This window comes from Doryrhamphus excisus, chromosome 2 (assembly GCF_030265055.1).
Source record: "Doryrhamphus excisus isolate RoL2022-K1 chromosome 2, RoL_Dexc_1.0, whole genome shotgun sequence".
In the NCBI taxonomy this organism is placed as follows: Eukaryota; Metazoa; Chordata; class Actinopteri; order Syngnathiformes; family Syngnathidae; genus Doryrhamphus; species Doryrhamphus excisus.
This window is the reverse complement of record NC_080467.1, coordinates 16,916,876-16,932,246: the sequence shown is the minus strand read 5'-3', so window position 1 is coordinate 16,932,246 and position 15,371 is coordinate 16,916,876. Positions and strand designations below refer to the sequence as shown.

The 15,371-nt window shown below is 41.3% G+C and overlaps 2 protein-coding genes across 10 annotated transcripts in view; one reads left to right on the top strand and one right to left on the bottom strand.

Annotated features, from left to right (window-relative positions):
- The window catches only part of stxbp1a (syntaxin binding protein 1a), a 43,878-nt gene extending 39,673 nt beyond the window's left edge, over nt 1-4,205 (top strand). For both annotated transcript variants that reach the window (XM_058053837.1, XM_058053828.1), the window contains one exon: nt 1,322-4,205. In XM_058053837.1, coding sequence (XP_057909820.1) covers nt 1,322-1,404 — 83 coding nt within the window. In that variant the 3' untranslated portion in view covers nt 1,405-4,205. The remainder of the gene's footprint in view (nt 1-1,321) is intronic.
- The window catches only part of akna (AT-hook transcription factor), a 42,428-nt gene that overhangs the window by 14,708 nt on the left and 12,349 nt on the right, over nt 1-15,371 (bottom strand). For 4 of the 8 annotated variants that reach the window (XM_058053760.1, XM_058053801.1, XM_058053780.1 and 1 more), the window contains exons 16-22: nt 15,081-15,221; nt 13,541-13,677; nt 11,631-11,753; nt 11,438-11,554; nt 11,259-11,360; nt 10,066-10,162; nt 7,105-9,980 (exon numbers count right to left, since the gene is read on the bottom strand). In XM_058053760.1, coding sequence (XP_057909743.1) covers nt 9,731-9,980; nt 10,066-10,162; nt 11,259-11,360; nt 11,438-11,554; nt 11,631-11,753; nt 13,541-13,677; nt 15,081-15,221 — 967 coding nt within the window. In that variant the 3' untranslated portion in view covers nt 7,105-9,730. Of the gene's footprint in view, nt 1-7,104; nt 9,981-10,065; nt 10,163-11,258; nt 11,361-11,437; nt 11,555-11,630; nt 11,754-13,540; nt 13,678-15,080; nt 15,222-15,371 lie in introns of those variants that run through there. The other 4 variants (XR_009119957.1, XR_009119958.1, XM_058053811.1 and 1 more) reach the window with 3 other exon arrangements.

Sequence of the window (15,371 nt, the reverse complement as noted above, 5' to 3'; positions counted from 1 at the left end):
TTGTCGAGTAACTGAGTCAGTGAAACTCTCGTCTTCGTAAAGCACCCGTGAGTCAATGAAACAGCAGTCAAGTAACTGAGTCAGTGAAACACTAAAGTCTTAGTCAGGTACCCGTGAGTCAATGAAACATTAGTCATTGTCGAGTAACTGAATTAGTGAAACACAAAAGTCTTAGTCGGGTACCCGTGAGTCAATGAAACATTAGTCATTGTGGAGTAACTGAATCAGTGAAACACAAAAGTCTTAGTCGGTTACCCGTGAGTCAATGAAACATTAGTCATTGTCGAGTAACTGAATCAGTGAAACACAAAAGTCTTAGTCGGGTACCCGTGAGTCAATGAAACATTAATCATTGTCGAGTAACTGAGTCAGTGAAACTCTCGTCTTCGTAAAGCACCCGTGAGTCAATGAAACATCAGTCAAGTAACTGAGTCAGTGAAACACTAAAGTCTTAGTCAGGTACCCGTGAGTCAATGAAACATTAGTCATTGTCGAGTAACTGAATCAGTGAAACACTAAAGTCTTAGTTGGGTACCCGTGAGTCAATGAAACATTAGTCATCGTCGAGTAACTGAGTCAGTGAAACACAAAAGTCTTAGTTGGGTACCCGTGAGGCAATGAAACCCGAGTGTCCATGGCACACCACTGAGTCAGTCAGTGAAACTTGAGTCATTGCCAAGCGCATGTGAGTCAGTGAAAGCCGAATCTTGGCTGAGTACCCATGAATCAGTGAAACTCGAGTCAAGGGAAGCAGCAGATCTGTTGTTTTTTCTACGGGGACGTCATTCATTGTAGCAATTGCACAATGAATGGCCCGGTTTCCTTTTTAAATAGCTAGCAGTTGCAGGGGTGAGTCAGTGAACGAGTGAACACAGACGAGTATCCATGATTCCGTGTAAAAAGTTGTTTATATAACACACCCAAGATGAATGTGTATCACAAAAACTATGTTAGCTTGAATCGTTGCACGACGTCAGGGCGCCTGACATCCGAGGTTCCACTGTATCTTTAACAATAACTTATATGACTGAGTAGTTGTTGTAAGATGAAGATAAAGGGTTATGTAAATTTTTTTAATATACACATTAGTACACTAATTTGCTTGTCAGCTAGATTTGGACACAAAAAGCATCATAAAATACAGTTAAGGTCGCCATTTGTAATATTAATTCTTAAAACACGCGTACTAATTTAAAATGACGCATGAAGTGGTCCACATAGCAAGAGCTGAAAACACATGTTCCTCCTGTGCCCGTGCTGCGTCCCTGCATCTAATACTGCGCTTTTTGTGTGTTTGTGTGGTCTGTGTGTGTGTCTTCAGGATCCACCCACATCTTCACCCCCACCAGCCTGCTGGAGCAGCTCAAGGCCATGAACAAACCAGACGAGGAAGTGACAAGTTAAAAAACAACAACAACAACAAACCCCCCCCCCCAACAAGTCAAAGTCTCTCCCCCTCGACGTTGTTTATTGTGTATGCATCTTGCTTGAGAATAAATACAATGAAAAAAAATATGACAAAAAAAAATACATGTTGAAACTAAAGAAGTATTCTCATCTTTAACGGATGCAAGAAAATATCCCAACAGATTGAGGAGGGGACATACCAAAATCTCACCGTGTATGCTATGAAACCTGCTAGAATATGTCAAAGTAGATCTGTCCTTGTCCATCAGCTTAGTGAAAGGCGGGTGGAGAGTTGAAATGTTGTAAAATATATCAATCAACATGCAATATATATATAAATATATATTTAAGTGGAGACGAGTCCCCCCCCCCCCCCCCCCCTCGCCGCTGCCCGTTTGAGATGTTTGTACTAAGTAGCATGCTTGGATTGGTGTGGACTGTTTACTGTGTTTGTATCCAGTGTGGATGTTTGTTTGGGTTTGGTTTTTATTTCATTTGATCTATTTATTTTTTAGGAGCTAGCTTTTTCCTAACAAGTTTTTGTTTTTGGATACTCTACTGAAAACATCCTGTAGAATACTCCTTTCAAAACCACGAGTCCAGCATCAAAGTTTCACAGCTCAATCTATGCAAGGTCACCACGCCAATGCTTTTCAAGGTCATGTCCACTCCTATGGGAATATTCTAAAAACTGATTTTTCTATGCGTTTTGGCCTCTTGAAACAGTGTTTGTGTGCGGACAGGTAAAACGACGCATTTTGCTTTGTGTCATAAGATATGTGAGACATTATCATACACAGAACATGGAATTATGGACTTCAAAAAACACACTGATGATGTTTCCTGGGCTCCATGGAAGTCATTACATCTAATGTCTCACTATATTGACGAAGAGGTGTGTTGGTTCTGGTTGCTTTGTCAGGCTTCTGATTGGCCAAAATGCACATGGATGGATCCACATGTGTTTTTTTAAATATCTGTGTTTGCGTGGACATAGCCTTAACGCTCACTTCTCGTTACTAAGCGGATGCCTCCTGCTCACAAACCAAAGGGTTGAATACAGTGGAACACGCTTAAGTCACTACTGTTTATGTCGACAATCCCATCTACGGTACACTGTTTTTCTAAATTGTAACGTACAGTCGACTGCTGTTGTCGGTATAGAACACGAGACCCAATGAACCCTCCGATTTTCACAGGAAAACTAGCGTATTTTATCCGTCTTTATCGGCGACCTGCGGTTTTAATAGTTTCCCCTGTAAACAAATGAAAGAATTGCTCTCCGGTTTTGCTCCATGTGCTCTCTAACACTCGGACAATATCGACATAGCGACACATCTTGTAACCCGTAAAGTCAGACCTTTCAATTGCAAGACAAATACCAGTAGGTCGGGTCTTTAGACCAACACAATCCCCCGTTCTGTTGAACGGTTGAATTTGACTTATTTGAGAATACATTGATAAAAATGAGTACTTCCAATCATCAAAGAGGATGACTCTCGCCGTTGACCATTATCAAATATTCTGTTGTTTTCCAGCCTGTACCGGAAAAAAAATGCTGAGAAGACTGTAAAGGACGCTTTATTAACTCAACACTAGTAGATTTTCTTGAGTTTTATTAACAATTTACAGGAGGTTGCGGGTTGGGTTGATAGCCAGTGTTCTCTCCGGTCTTCTCTTGTTACAATCAATTTGAAAGACTAAAAATCGTCATACTCTTTGATGAATGCATTTATTCATGCATGAATTTTTCCGGAAAAACTGTGAGGAAAAAAAAAAAATTACAGCAACTGTTCCGGGAAATTGCAACATAACTACTGTGCTAACTGCATAGCCAACCGCTTTTGTATTAGTATCGTTAACATCATCATTATGACTAACAGCGTGAACGACAACTACCGTATAGAGACAACCGTATTAAAGCGCACACTGCGATTTCCTGTTCAGTGCAAAGTAAGCTTCTGGATTCTATCAGCAACTAGATTCATCCAGTCTGAGGGGCGTCGACATAAACGGGCTGCACTGTAGTTGATCCCATGAGCCGGGACAGTTTCTCGAAAAACATTTCCATGTACAGTTCTGAGTTGAAGGTGAAGTGTGGAGGTTTTGGCAAATACCTTTGAATGCCAAGACCGAAGGACTCACTTGATAGACAGACGCCATGTTTTCAAGTGAGTGATGAATCTGGACGAGTGCCAGTTGTATTTCAGTATTGTATCCCGTCTTATGGCTTAGTAATGATGTTGCACTGAGTAGTGTTGTGTATTTGTTGCCGTTTAGCGTCTCACTTGTTGACTGTGAAGTAGTGCTAGCTTTCCTTTATGAATTGACGGCGATGTGCAGCCACTGTATTTGTGACGTGTGTAGCTGTTAGTGGTCAGTAGGAAACAAACAAAAAAGAAATATAGAAATATATGGTTTCTATGCCTGATTTTCCTCTGGTGCAATGTAAACCCCTCCCATGGTGAATGGCTTTGCAAGAGTAAAAAAACACGTTTAACCCCCCCCCCCCCCCCTTTCGCCCCCTTCCCAGCAAAAGTGGAATATTGCACTATAACGCATTTTCTGTGCTGCAAACGCTTACTTGTGTACTTTCTTTTTCTGTTGTATAGGATTAACTGTCAAATCCATTGATTTCTTTTCAACTGCTTTATCTTGAAAAAAAATAAAAATAACGGCACATTAGTCTGTCCTTCAACTTATTGGGAATGTATGTTTGCAAGTGTTGAAGCACAAAAAATACTTCCATGTGTACCTTATATGTACTAAGGCTGTCCAATAAATTGGCTTCCACTACATTTTTTTGTTGCACTTTTCACTTAATGAATCTATAAAAACTATAAAGACTGTCATGCGATACATTATCATTATTCACCCTCCTGCTAACTTGAGGTTGATCTTCTCCATGTTTGGATCAACATTTGCAATAAAAGTGGCTGTTATAACTATTAGGCATCATTCCGTGAATACGTTGCAGTCCCGGTGTAGAAGGTACGTATATACAGTAACCATGGTTAATTGCTTCCACAGCTGACTGTGATAAGTGAATTTCCACAAATGTTTTTGTAGTTAGAGCACAGAAAACCTGTTTGCGACCTTCTAAATACAGATTTGAACATTGTTAGAGCCCTCTAGACACAAAGTAACACCCCTATAGTCACCTTTACACTCCTACTACCCTACTACTACTACTACTACATTAACAAAAGAACATAAGTGTCACAATCCGCATCGCCTCCTGTGTGACAGTTTTGTGTTTCACATTGTTTGCCTTAGTTCCTGCTTTCATGCTTTTATTTTGTTGTTCTTCCTGTGTTGGTCTGTTCTGTGTCCCGTCACTTTTACTTTCCCCCTTCTACGCGCACCTGTTCCTAATTTGATTGCCTTATTTAGTTCAGCCGGGTGCGTCTGCTTTTTGTTGGTTCATTGTTTGTCCTTTGCTACGTGTCGTATGCCAGTGCTGCATTCGCCAAATTTCAAGAATAAAGGCTAAGCTTTTTCCTGCACCTTTCGCCTCATCTCTGCATCCTGGGGTCGCAACGCAACACCCGCATGACGAACCGTGACAATAAGACTTAAATCAGACATACAGTATCGAGTCAAGTTAGCGTACAACACTACATATCATCACAAAGTCTTTAAATGGTCTTCTGAATGGCTTATATTTATATTTCAATTAATTTATCTATTTTTATGCATGAAAATGCTGCATTTATGCAACTAAATATGTGCAATTTTGAAAAAAACATATTTGGCGACTCCAAATTGTCCATAGGTATGAATGTGAGTGTGAATGGTTGTTTGTCTATATGTGCCCAGTGATTGGCAGGCGACCAGTCCAGGGTGTACCCCGCCTCTCGCCCTAAAACAGCTGGGATAGGCTCCAGCACCCCCACGACCCTTGTGATTATAAGCGGTAGAAAATGAATGAATGAATAAATATTTTTGCAAATGGAACATAGAAAAGCTTCAGTTTTTAACATTATTAGAGCCCTAGAGACATTAAGTAACACCCCCACAGTCACCTACTAGAAAATGAATGAATGGTTGAATGTATATTATATATGTTTTCTTTAATATTTCCACCTTATGCTACTCCTGATATTTTTCCAGTGTCCAGTGTCAAATACCATACATACCTGTATACTGTATCATCATTACTTTGAATGCATCTTCTGAAAAATAATTATTCTGTTAAATAATTGTCAACTTCAAATTGTCCATAGTATGAATGTGAGTGTGAATGGTTGTTTGTCTTTATGTGCCCAGTGATTGGCTGGCGACCAGTCCAGGGTGTACCCCGCCTCTCGCCCTAAGGCAGCTGGGATAGGCTCCAGCACCCCCATGACCCCCGTGACGAAAAAGCGGTAGAAAATGAATGAATTAATGAATGTTTGGCGACTCCAAATTGTCCATAGGTGAGTGTGAATGGGTGTTTGTCTATATGTGCCCTGTGATTGGCTGGCGACCTAAAGTCAGCTGGGATAGGCTCCAGCATACCCTGCGACCCTCCTGAGGATAAGCGGTATAGAAAATGGATGTATGCTGTACATTTGACCTATATAATCACCCTTTTATAACGTCTGCTAATCAGTATTACTGAAAATAAATCAACTTGATAGGCTTTTGTGCTTAAAACCACAAATGTACTTTCAATTGAATGGAAGAACATATTTTCACAAAGTGACCTTTATTGAGTGTCTTATTTGCGTTTTTTGCTATTGTGACAAATACATCACGTCTGGCTTTCCATAGCAATTTTAGGCCTAAAAGACGCTTACTTGTATTTTCCTAGCTTGTTTTACTGTATATGACCCAAGTCAAAAACAGTCTATACAGCAGCCATCATACAACAACAAGTCAAAGACAAAGAAAAAGGACAGCATAGTATAGCATATGTTGGGATGGCCAATAAGTAGTACTAGTAGTACTAGTCTACTGTAGGTACCATTCATTCGCTGTTTACTCACAAGCAAAGACAACTAATCACAACTTATTCCTACTAACTAAAATCTCATTGACTTCATACACATATATTAAATCAGGGGTCTCAAACACGCGGCCCGCGGGCCAAATGTGGGCCGCCGCCTTGATATGAAAGTTTAATGTTAGTGCGGCCCACACAAGTTTGATGTATGTTTTTGCTGTATGGTATCATGTACCCAGAAAAAATTATTACGTTTGATTAATGTTCATGTTAAAGGTTAAATAACTGTTAATAGTTATCCTCCCTATCCGTGCGGAAGTGGTAAGTTTTTTTAAGTTTAAAGGAAATAACTTGAAGGCTACCGTTTAGGTCGCTAGCTCTCTAGTTTGCGAGTTAGCATGTGTCTCAAGACCCTGCAGTTGCGCAATATGTTGTAAAAAAAAGTATAAATGTGACTATAGTCGTGTTTTGTCATGTCTACAGGGCTCTAATAATGCTTTGTTAATTTTAATCAGAAAAAAATAATTTGTTTACCCACCAACTATATGTGGTTTCTTAAGTTTTTATTATTTGTTGTTTTATTGTTATTATTATATTTATTTATTACTGATTGATTGATTTTCTTTATTCTTGATTTGTTTATTTATTTTTCATCTTATTTTGTGCAGAAAAATAAAAATTAAGATATTTGAGAACAGTGGAATGTTTTATCACAGCTTTCATTGTAGAAAATTGGAACCAAAGCACTGAAAAAGTTTGCATATTTTTCTGTTTTTAATAAATGCGTTTTTTTTTTGGAAAACCTGATGCGGCCCAGCCTTGCCCAGACCCTAGCTCCAGTGGCCCCCAGGTAAATTGAGTTTGAGACCCCTGTATTAAATGGTGTTACATTTATTTTGGTCATTTTAGCCACTTCTGAAACTTCCTTCCTGGGCACAGAGGCCCACATACGCTACTATCGTCAACAACAGCATACAGTAAAGAGTGTTTGGATCCCTAAACATGGCAGACTGGGAGAGCCGACGACGACTACTACTTTTTACTTTTATTGCCCCCAGGCAGAGAACAATGCTACTGGGTGTGAGCAGATCAAGCAATCGTGAAACACTAAACCATTCTCACAGCGTTAGCATGCAGCGTAAGTGCTAAATGTTTCATAGACAAAATGGAGTTACTTACAATAGCTGCTCTGTCTGTATCTTTCAACACAACACTCCCCGTTGAGGTGGTAAAAATGTCAAACAAGGAGCTAGCCGAGTCTTGCTAGCAACATGGTGGTGTCTAAGGTGAGAGCTACTAGCTTCAGTGTTTCATTTGTAGCATCAACCTGACACTATACACGTGCAAGGCATGATTTCTAAGCTAGCATTAATAGCTAGCAGCAGCTTCAGTAGCTAATGCTACCACTAAGCCTGAAAAGTAGCTCTTTGGTGTTAGCTCCTACAATAACAGCAGGTTATTATGGTTGATATGTTGGTCACGTTACAGTATGTAAATGGTACGTTGTTGTACAGTTTTGGGGCTTTATAAGCAAAATAGGTTTTTCTCTCTTTGTAGAGCCACAGCTCCCTAATATTTATTATACGGAAAATGTGTTTTCCAGGAACAAACAGTGGCATCATTACATCAAATATACAAATATTTATTTATTTATTTATTTTTTTGTTAGGACTCGAATTGATTAAGCTATTTAAGCAAAAAAGTACAAAGAAATATATTAATCTGTTGTGTTTTTATACCAGTTTTTGGCAGTAGACTTTTTTGTCCTCTAGGGACCCAAAAAGGTGGGATTTTGACCTAGGAACAAATTTTACATTTTAATTTTTGTATTTTTCATGAACATTTGAGAAAAAAAAAATCTGCCATATGGAGGAACACAACCAAGCAAAGACAAAAAAAAGTCCTTGGAAAAGCACATTAGTAAAATTTCTACATCAAAATGTATTTTATTTTTTGCAATATAGTGAAAAGGCTGTGTGGAGTTTGCATGTTCTCCCCCGTGGGTGCATACTCCGGTTTCCTCCCACATCCCCAAAACATGCTAGGTTAATTGGCGACTCCAAATTGTCCATAGGTATGAATGTGAGTGTGAATGGTTGTTTGTCTGTATGTGCCCTGTGATTGGCTGGCCACCAGTCCAGGGTGTACCCCGCCTCTCGCCCGAAGACAGCTGGGATAGGCTCCAGTTTCCCCCCACGACTCTCATGAGATAAGCAGCATTTAAAATGGATGGATGGATATACTGAAAAAAAACACACTTTGTACACCCCCTGCATGACATCATCATTGTCTTGGCAGTTGTTTAAAAAAAGCTGATCACTGCTGAGATGCTGCAGAGTAAACACAAACGGACATGATCAACATGTCTGTTCATGCAAAAGACACACATAATGGACACAGCCGTCAATAATTAATGCCCACGTTGATACTTTTAAGCCCTAAAATGTGTGCCTCTCACAGTTATTAACACATGAGTATACAGTATTGTACTTACAAAATATATAGTCTCGTCAAACAATCTTCCTGCTGGAAAATGTTGATTGAATTGACTTATGCTGGATTTATAGCCGCAGTATTTTTTTCCCGGACATGGTGCCATCGCACCACTTTTCTATCGAGGTTATCTTAAAAAATACGTATCAAGCAGAGAAAAGAAATACAGTACGGTACAGTAATCCCTCACCATTTTGCCCAAATTAAGCATTTTCAAGCATAAAATGAACTAAAGTACAAATATAAGGCATTCAGAAGACGCACTGAAAGACGTTATAAATATACATATGTCCTATTCTATTCTATTCTATTCTATTCTAAACTGAATGTATTATTCTACGCTGGTCACTGGGTGTCAATAATGTTACTGTAATGTTCGGTGAGACACACAAGCACCAGACTTTATCGCCGGAACAACAGGCTTTTATTGCAGGTTTGAATAATCTCACAAAATACACAATAACGGTCATAACCCACGCTATGACAAAACTCAACTTTGAACCCCTGACCTCACTTCCTGTCCCTCTGCCAATTAGTAGCTCCACTACTACTGGACCAAATTTACAGCCTCACACACGAACATGAGTCTTATTTATGTCTAATTTTGTTGTGTTATTTCATGTGTAAAAAAAAAAAGCATCTTTAGAAGGTTTAGAAAATAATAAGGAATCCTATTTGGCAGAACTTCCCTTATCACGATTGGTCTGGAACCAGTTGATCGGGATTAATGAGGGATTACTGTACTGTATTGATGGCTACCTGACTGGCATGCCAGCTCATACTGGTTACGCCCGCTAAAATCAGATTTGGCTATCAAAAGTTGTCTCAAAAATAAAAAAAGCAGCAGCAAATCCTTGCCAACGCCTCACAGGGCAGCTTCCATGTTTGCAGGCACTGAGGTCATTAGTTGGAGTTGGAGCGGGGTTTGGACAGTTGCTCCAGAGTGCGCAGACCTGCATCCAGTTTACGCACCATGCGATTGGACCTGTCGTGTATCCTTCGCGCCTCGAGGAGGGCTTCATCCAGGGATCGCCGCGGGATGATGTGTTGCGATGGTCGCAACCTCTCTCTGTCCTCCTTGGTACCGCTGATCTTGGATGGTGAGCCCGGGTTGTTGCCGCACACGTGGACGGCTTGTGGTTGGAGGTACAGACTGAAGAGCGGGAGGACATCACATTTAGTAGGACTTGAAGCCACAGGTCATGTGACTTGTGTGTGGCAGGTGGAGCGTTCCTTACAGCAGTGGCGTGGGGCACACGGGAGCTGCTGCTGCCCTGCCGGGGGACACGGGTTTGCAGCTGGAGGTTCTAGCGGGGTTTGAGTCCCTGCAACAGTCTGAATAACAAATGACATTCATTTTATAAATGTGTGTGTATGAGGTGGACCTGGAAGTGTATGTATGTCCATTTTGTAAACAATATGCTTTCTTACGGGGCGGCACGGCGGTCAAGTGGTTAGCGCGCAGACCTCAGCGCTAGGAGACCAGGGTTCAATTCCACCCTCGGCCATCTCTGTGTGGAGTTTACATGTTCTCCCCGTGCATGCGAGGGTTTTCTGCGGGTACTCCGGTTTCCTCCCACATTCCAAAAACATGCTAGGTTAATTAGCGACTCCAAATTGTCCATAGGTATGAATGTGAGTGTGAATGGTTGTTTTGTCTATATGTGCCCTGTGATTGGCTGGCGACCAGTCCAGGGTGTACCCCGCCTCTCGCCCAAAGACAGCTGGGATAGGCTCCAGCACCCCCGGTTTTGTGGCTTCCAGGCATACTGCTATTGTGTGGCGTTGTTCTGTCATTTTGGATTAAAGTTAGCTATAATGGAGCAGTTTAAGTCGAGGTTCCTCGGATTGGCTGGCTCACGTCAACATAAGCAGTTGTCGACATAACCGCAACTAGCCTATGTATGAACTTGTGCTTGTGATTTACACCATATATATTTTACTTACATATTTAGATTCCTCAACCATCAAAACATAGCATTAGCAATTGGATTCATAATGATATCAATATTCATTCTTTTTCTCCCACTTATCCTCACAAGGGTTGCAGGGGATGCTGGAGCCTATCCCAGCTGTCTTCGGGCACCCTGGACTGGTGGCCAGCCAATCACAGGGCACATATAGACAAACAACCATTCACACTCACATTCATACCTATGGATAATTTGGAGTCGCCAATTAACCTAGCATGTTTTTGGAATGTGGGAGGAAACCGGAGAAACCGGAGAAAACCCACGTATGCATGGGAAAACATGCAAACTCCACACAGAGATGGCAGAGGGCGGAATCGAACTCGGGTCTCCGAGCTGTGTGGCCTGCCTGCTAACCACTTGGGTGCTGTGCAGCCGATATGGATAAATTGGTGAAAGTGTAGTGATTGTGGTAATTAGGCACCCACACACACAGGAAGGGAACAGTAGCCTCCTCTTACCTGGATCCGTTCTCGTCTTGGGATCATGACGTCGGCAGTGAGGACCATGATGACAATGGCAGCAGCAGAAGTGGGCCGCCTCTCGGTTGCCGCCAGCCGATTCTGACAGTGAAAAAAAACACAACTAATTACCTAACTCACATTGCATCTGGATATTTGGTTGAGGGGACGCCGCTCACTTTCAGTGGAGCCGCTGTGATGTGACAAACACTGATAACAAGGAGGAGCTCCACCTGTCTCGCTATCTTCTTTCTCCAGTTCAGCATGATCCTGCTCTGCAGCACACAGTCCGGATTCTTACATGATATTTGAAATGATCCATTCATCCGACTTACTAAATTGGTATGAGATGTGTAGGAGATGGGGTCCTACTTATATGATGGACGTGTGCAGCACTCGTGTGGGAGGGTTGGGTGTCAGGGACAGCAATGGACGTCTGAGTGGATCTTGACACCAGAAGTTGACAAGCAGTGGGTTCAGTCTCTGATGCAGTTGCTGAAAAATAAATGAAATAATAAACATAGTATGTGAATGGTTGTTTGTCTATATGTGCCCTGTGATTGGCTGGCGACCGGTCCAGGGTGTACCCTGCCTCCCGCCCAAAGACAGCTGGGATAGGCTCCAGCACCCCCGCGACCCTCGTGAGGAAAAGCGGTAGAAAATGAATGAATTAATTAATGAATAAACATAGTATATGTGCCCTGTGATTGGCTGGCGACCGGTCCAGGGTGTACCCTGCCTCCCGCCCAAAGACAGCTGGGATAGGCTCCAGCACCCCCCGCGACCCTCGTGAGGAAAAGCGGTAGAAAATGAATGAATGAATAAACATAGTATATGTGCCCTGTGATTGGCTGGTGACCAGTCCAGGGTGTACCCTGCCTCTGGCCCGAAGACAGCTGGGATAGGTTCCAGCACCCCCCGCGACCCTTGTGAGGATAAGCGGTAGAATATGAATGAATAAACATAGTAATATGAATCAGGCAGTCTTTATACAGTGGAAGTCGCCCAATTGGATTTACTCCGGCCACCTCCTGCAGGTCCACTGGTAGGATCCCAAGGTGTTGCCAGACCACATAACCCCTCCAGAGTCTCCTTGGTCTGTCATGGAGCTTTCTCCCGGCTGGGCAAGCCCAGAACATCTCACCAGGGAAGCATCCGGACTAGATGCCCGAACCACCTCAACTGGCTGCTCTCCATGTGAAGTGGCAGCGGCGATAATCTGAGCACCTCCCAGGAGATGGCGCTCCTTACCCTATCTCTAAGGTTCTCATTTCAGCCGGTTGTAACCTGATCTAGTTATTTCAGTCACGACCCAAAGCTCATGACTATAGGTGAGGGTGGGAACATACTAGATGGACCCATACATTGAGAGCTTTGCCTTCTGGCTCAGCTCTCTGTTCACCACGACTAAATTACTATGCCTATCCGCCTGTCGACTTTAAACTCCAACCTTCCCCCTGAGATACTTGAACTCCTCCACCTTGGACAAGACCTCACTCCCAACCCGGGGGGTGCAATCCACCCTTTTCCTAACTGAGAACCACGGCCTCGGATTTGGAGGTCCTGAGTCTCAACCCAGAAGCTTTCCACTCAGCTGCAAATATGGAGGACAGTTGTTTTTATACTGTGCCTCAGATAAAGGGAATATTGGGACTGAAGTATGTATAATGTATGTATGTATATGTATGTTATATGATGTATAACTGGGAGGTGCTTCTACCATCAGCTGTCCTGACTCCAGACAGTGGAAAACGTAAGCACTGAGTGGATGGAAATAAACAAAAAGTCAACAAACCAGAAGATGTTTGACCATCAATGTCCATCCCTGCCACTCATGCCAGACATACCTGCTGTGGCATGAGTTTTTTTTGTGTTATACCGAATATACCGAATGAACTGCTGAGAGAACAGAGTCATAAGTGATATTAATGTACAACTGACATTGCTTATTCTGTCAATGTTGAAAAACTAATGTGTGTGTGTATGCAGTAACAATGTACTTCTCATCACCACACAATATCAGTGAATGTTAGTGTCGTGAATATTTCTCTTTGTTAGCTTGCTATGTGTCCATGGCTGTGTTTTGATGAGTGTGGATGCTGAAAAAGTGGTTCAAAAAACTCATATTCTATAGTTCTAGCAGTGGGACAAAGGTGGATACTTTTTTATTTTATTATTTTTATATTTTATTTATTTATTTACTTTATTTTCATGTTTATTCCAAATCATTTTTTGATGTCACTTTAAGAGTATCAGTCAACTGCTTTTTCAGACAAACTCACATGAGTCAGGTCGTGGTTGTTGTTTGTGCGGCGGTCTTTTCCTAGATGGGCGTCTCACCACCTTATCCGTCTCATCCTGAAAAATACTCCATCTCTTTCGGCTGCTTCCACCAATATCGATGGACGGCTCCCCAGATCTGAGTAATGACAAGAAAACAACAAGAGAAGGTTGATGTGACGAAAGAAATGAACAGAATACTAAATTCTTGAAGATGCTGCACTGGAATTAAGGTCTATAGATTGGATTCTTTATTCTCTATGCTGAGTACCACAGTACACATCCACATAATAGCGTGTAAGTTGTTTACTTGCTGTGGATGCATTAGATACTACTGTAAGCCAGTCTTAAGTTTCAAAAAGCATATGAAAATGAGATACACCTGTAAATATTAACAACTTTATTATTGTGGTTACTTTGTATTTGTGCTTATACTGTATAGAAATGTGATCTCTGGGGTTAAAATATGATATAGCAATGTGTACCAAATAAAGGCATCAATGTAAGGACACCCATGTTCTTTGTCTTTTTACAGAAATACAACCAGACACAACTAGAGCTGCAATAATTAAACGCTGGTTAACCGATTACCCAATTCACCAACAACTATAATCAACAACTTAATCTAACCTAATAGTTCCATCTCTTATTGCAAATGTTAATTCAAAATCGGAGGAGAACGTCAATGCCAAGCTTTGGATAAATAAAGACATAAATCAGAGGTCTCAAACTCAGTTTACTTGGGGGCCACTGGAACTCAGGTCTGGGTGAGACTGGGCCGCATCAGGTTTTCCCAAAAAAAAAAAAAAAAACGCAATTTTTTTTTAAAAACTTCGCTTTGGTTCCAATTTTCTACAAGAAAAGCTCTAATAAAACATTCCACTGTTCTCAAATATCTTACTTTATATTTTTATACACAAAATAAGATGAAAAATAAATAAACTAATCAAGAATAAAGAAAATCAATCAGTAATAAATAAATAAATATAATAATAATAAAACAGCAAATAATAAAAACTTAAGAAACCACATATAGTTGGTGGGTAGACAAATTATTTTTTCAGATTAAAATGAACAAAGCATTATTAGAGCCCTGTAGACATGACAAAACACGACTATAGTCACAATTTATACTCTTTTTATTTACAACATATTGCACAACTGCAGGGTCTTGAGACACATGCTAACTCGCAAACTAGAGCGCTAGCGACCTAAACGGTAGCCTTCAAGTTATTTTCTTTAAACTTAAATCGCCAAAAACTTACCACTTCCACACGGATAGGGAGGATAACTATTAACAGTTATTTAACCTTTAACATGAACATTAATCAAACGTAATAATTTTTTCTGGGTACATGATACCATATAGCATCCATATCAAACTTGCGCGGGCCGCACTAACATTAAACTTTCATATCAAGGCGGGGGCCTCAAACTAGTGTCCTGCGGGCTACATTTGGCCCGCGGGCTGCATGTTTGAGAACCCTGACATAAATAAAAGCAAACATTTTCCGCCACTGTGCCTGGAGGAAATGAACCAACCTGAGAGGCGTTGAAGTTCGGTGGTAAGTACAGTTGCGCTGAGCTAAATGATCTGCTTTGGACTCCTTGTGGTTTCTCCGGGAACTTTCTCGCCTCTCCTTCGGTCTGGCTGAAATGGTCTGTCGGGGTCGACTTGGCTCACTATAAGTAAGACAAGTTCAGAGTCATGTCCATTTGAATATGCTGTGCTTTATCGAGGTTTATCACGTTTTTATCAAGGTGTCAACAGGCTAATCCAAGAAATGTCCAGGAAAAACAACAAAAAAAAGTGCTGTAATGCAGAAACACTCA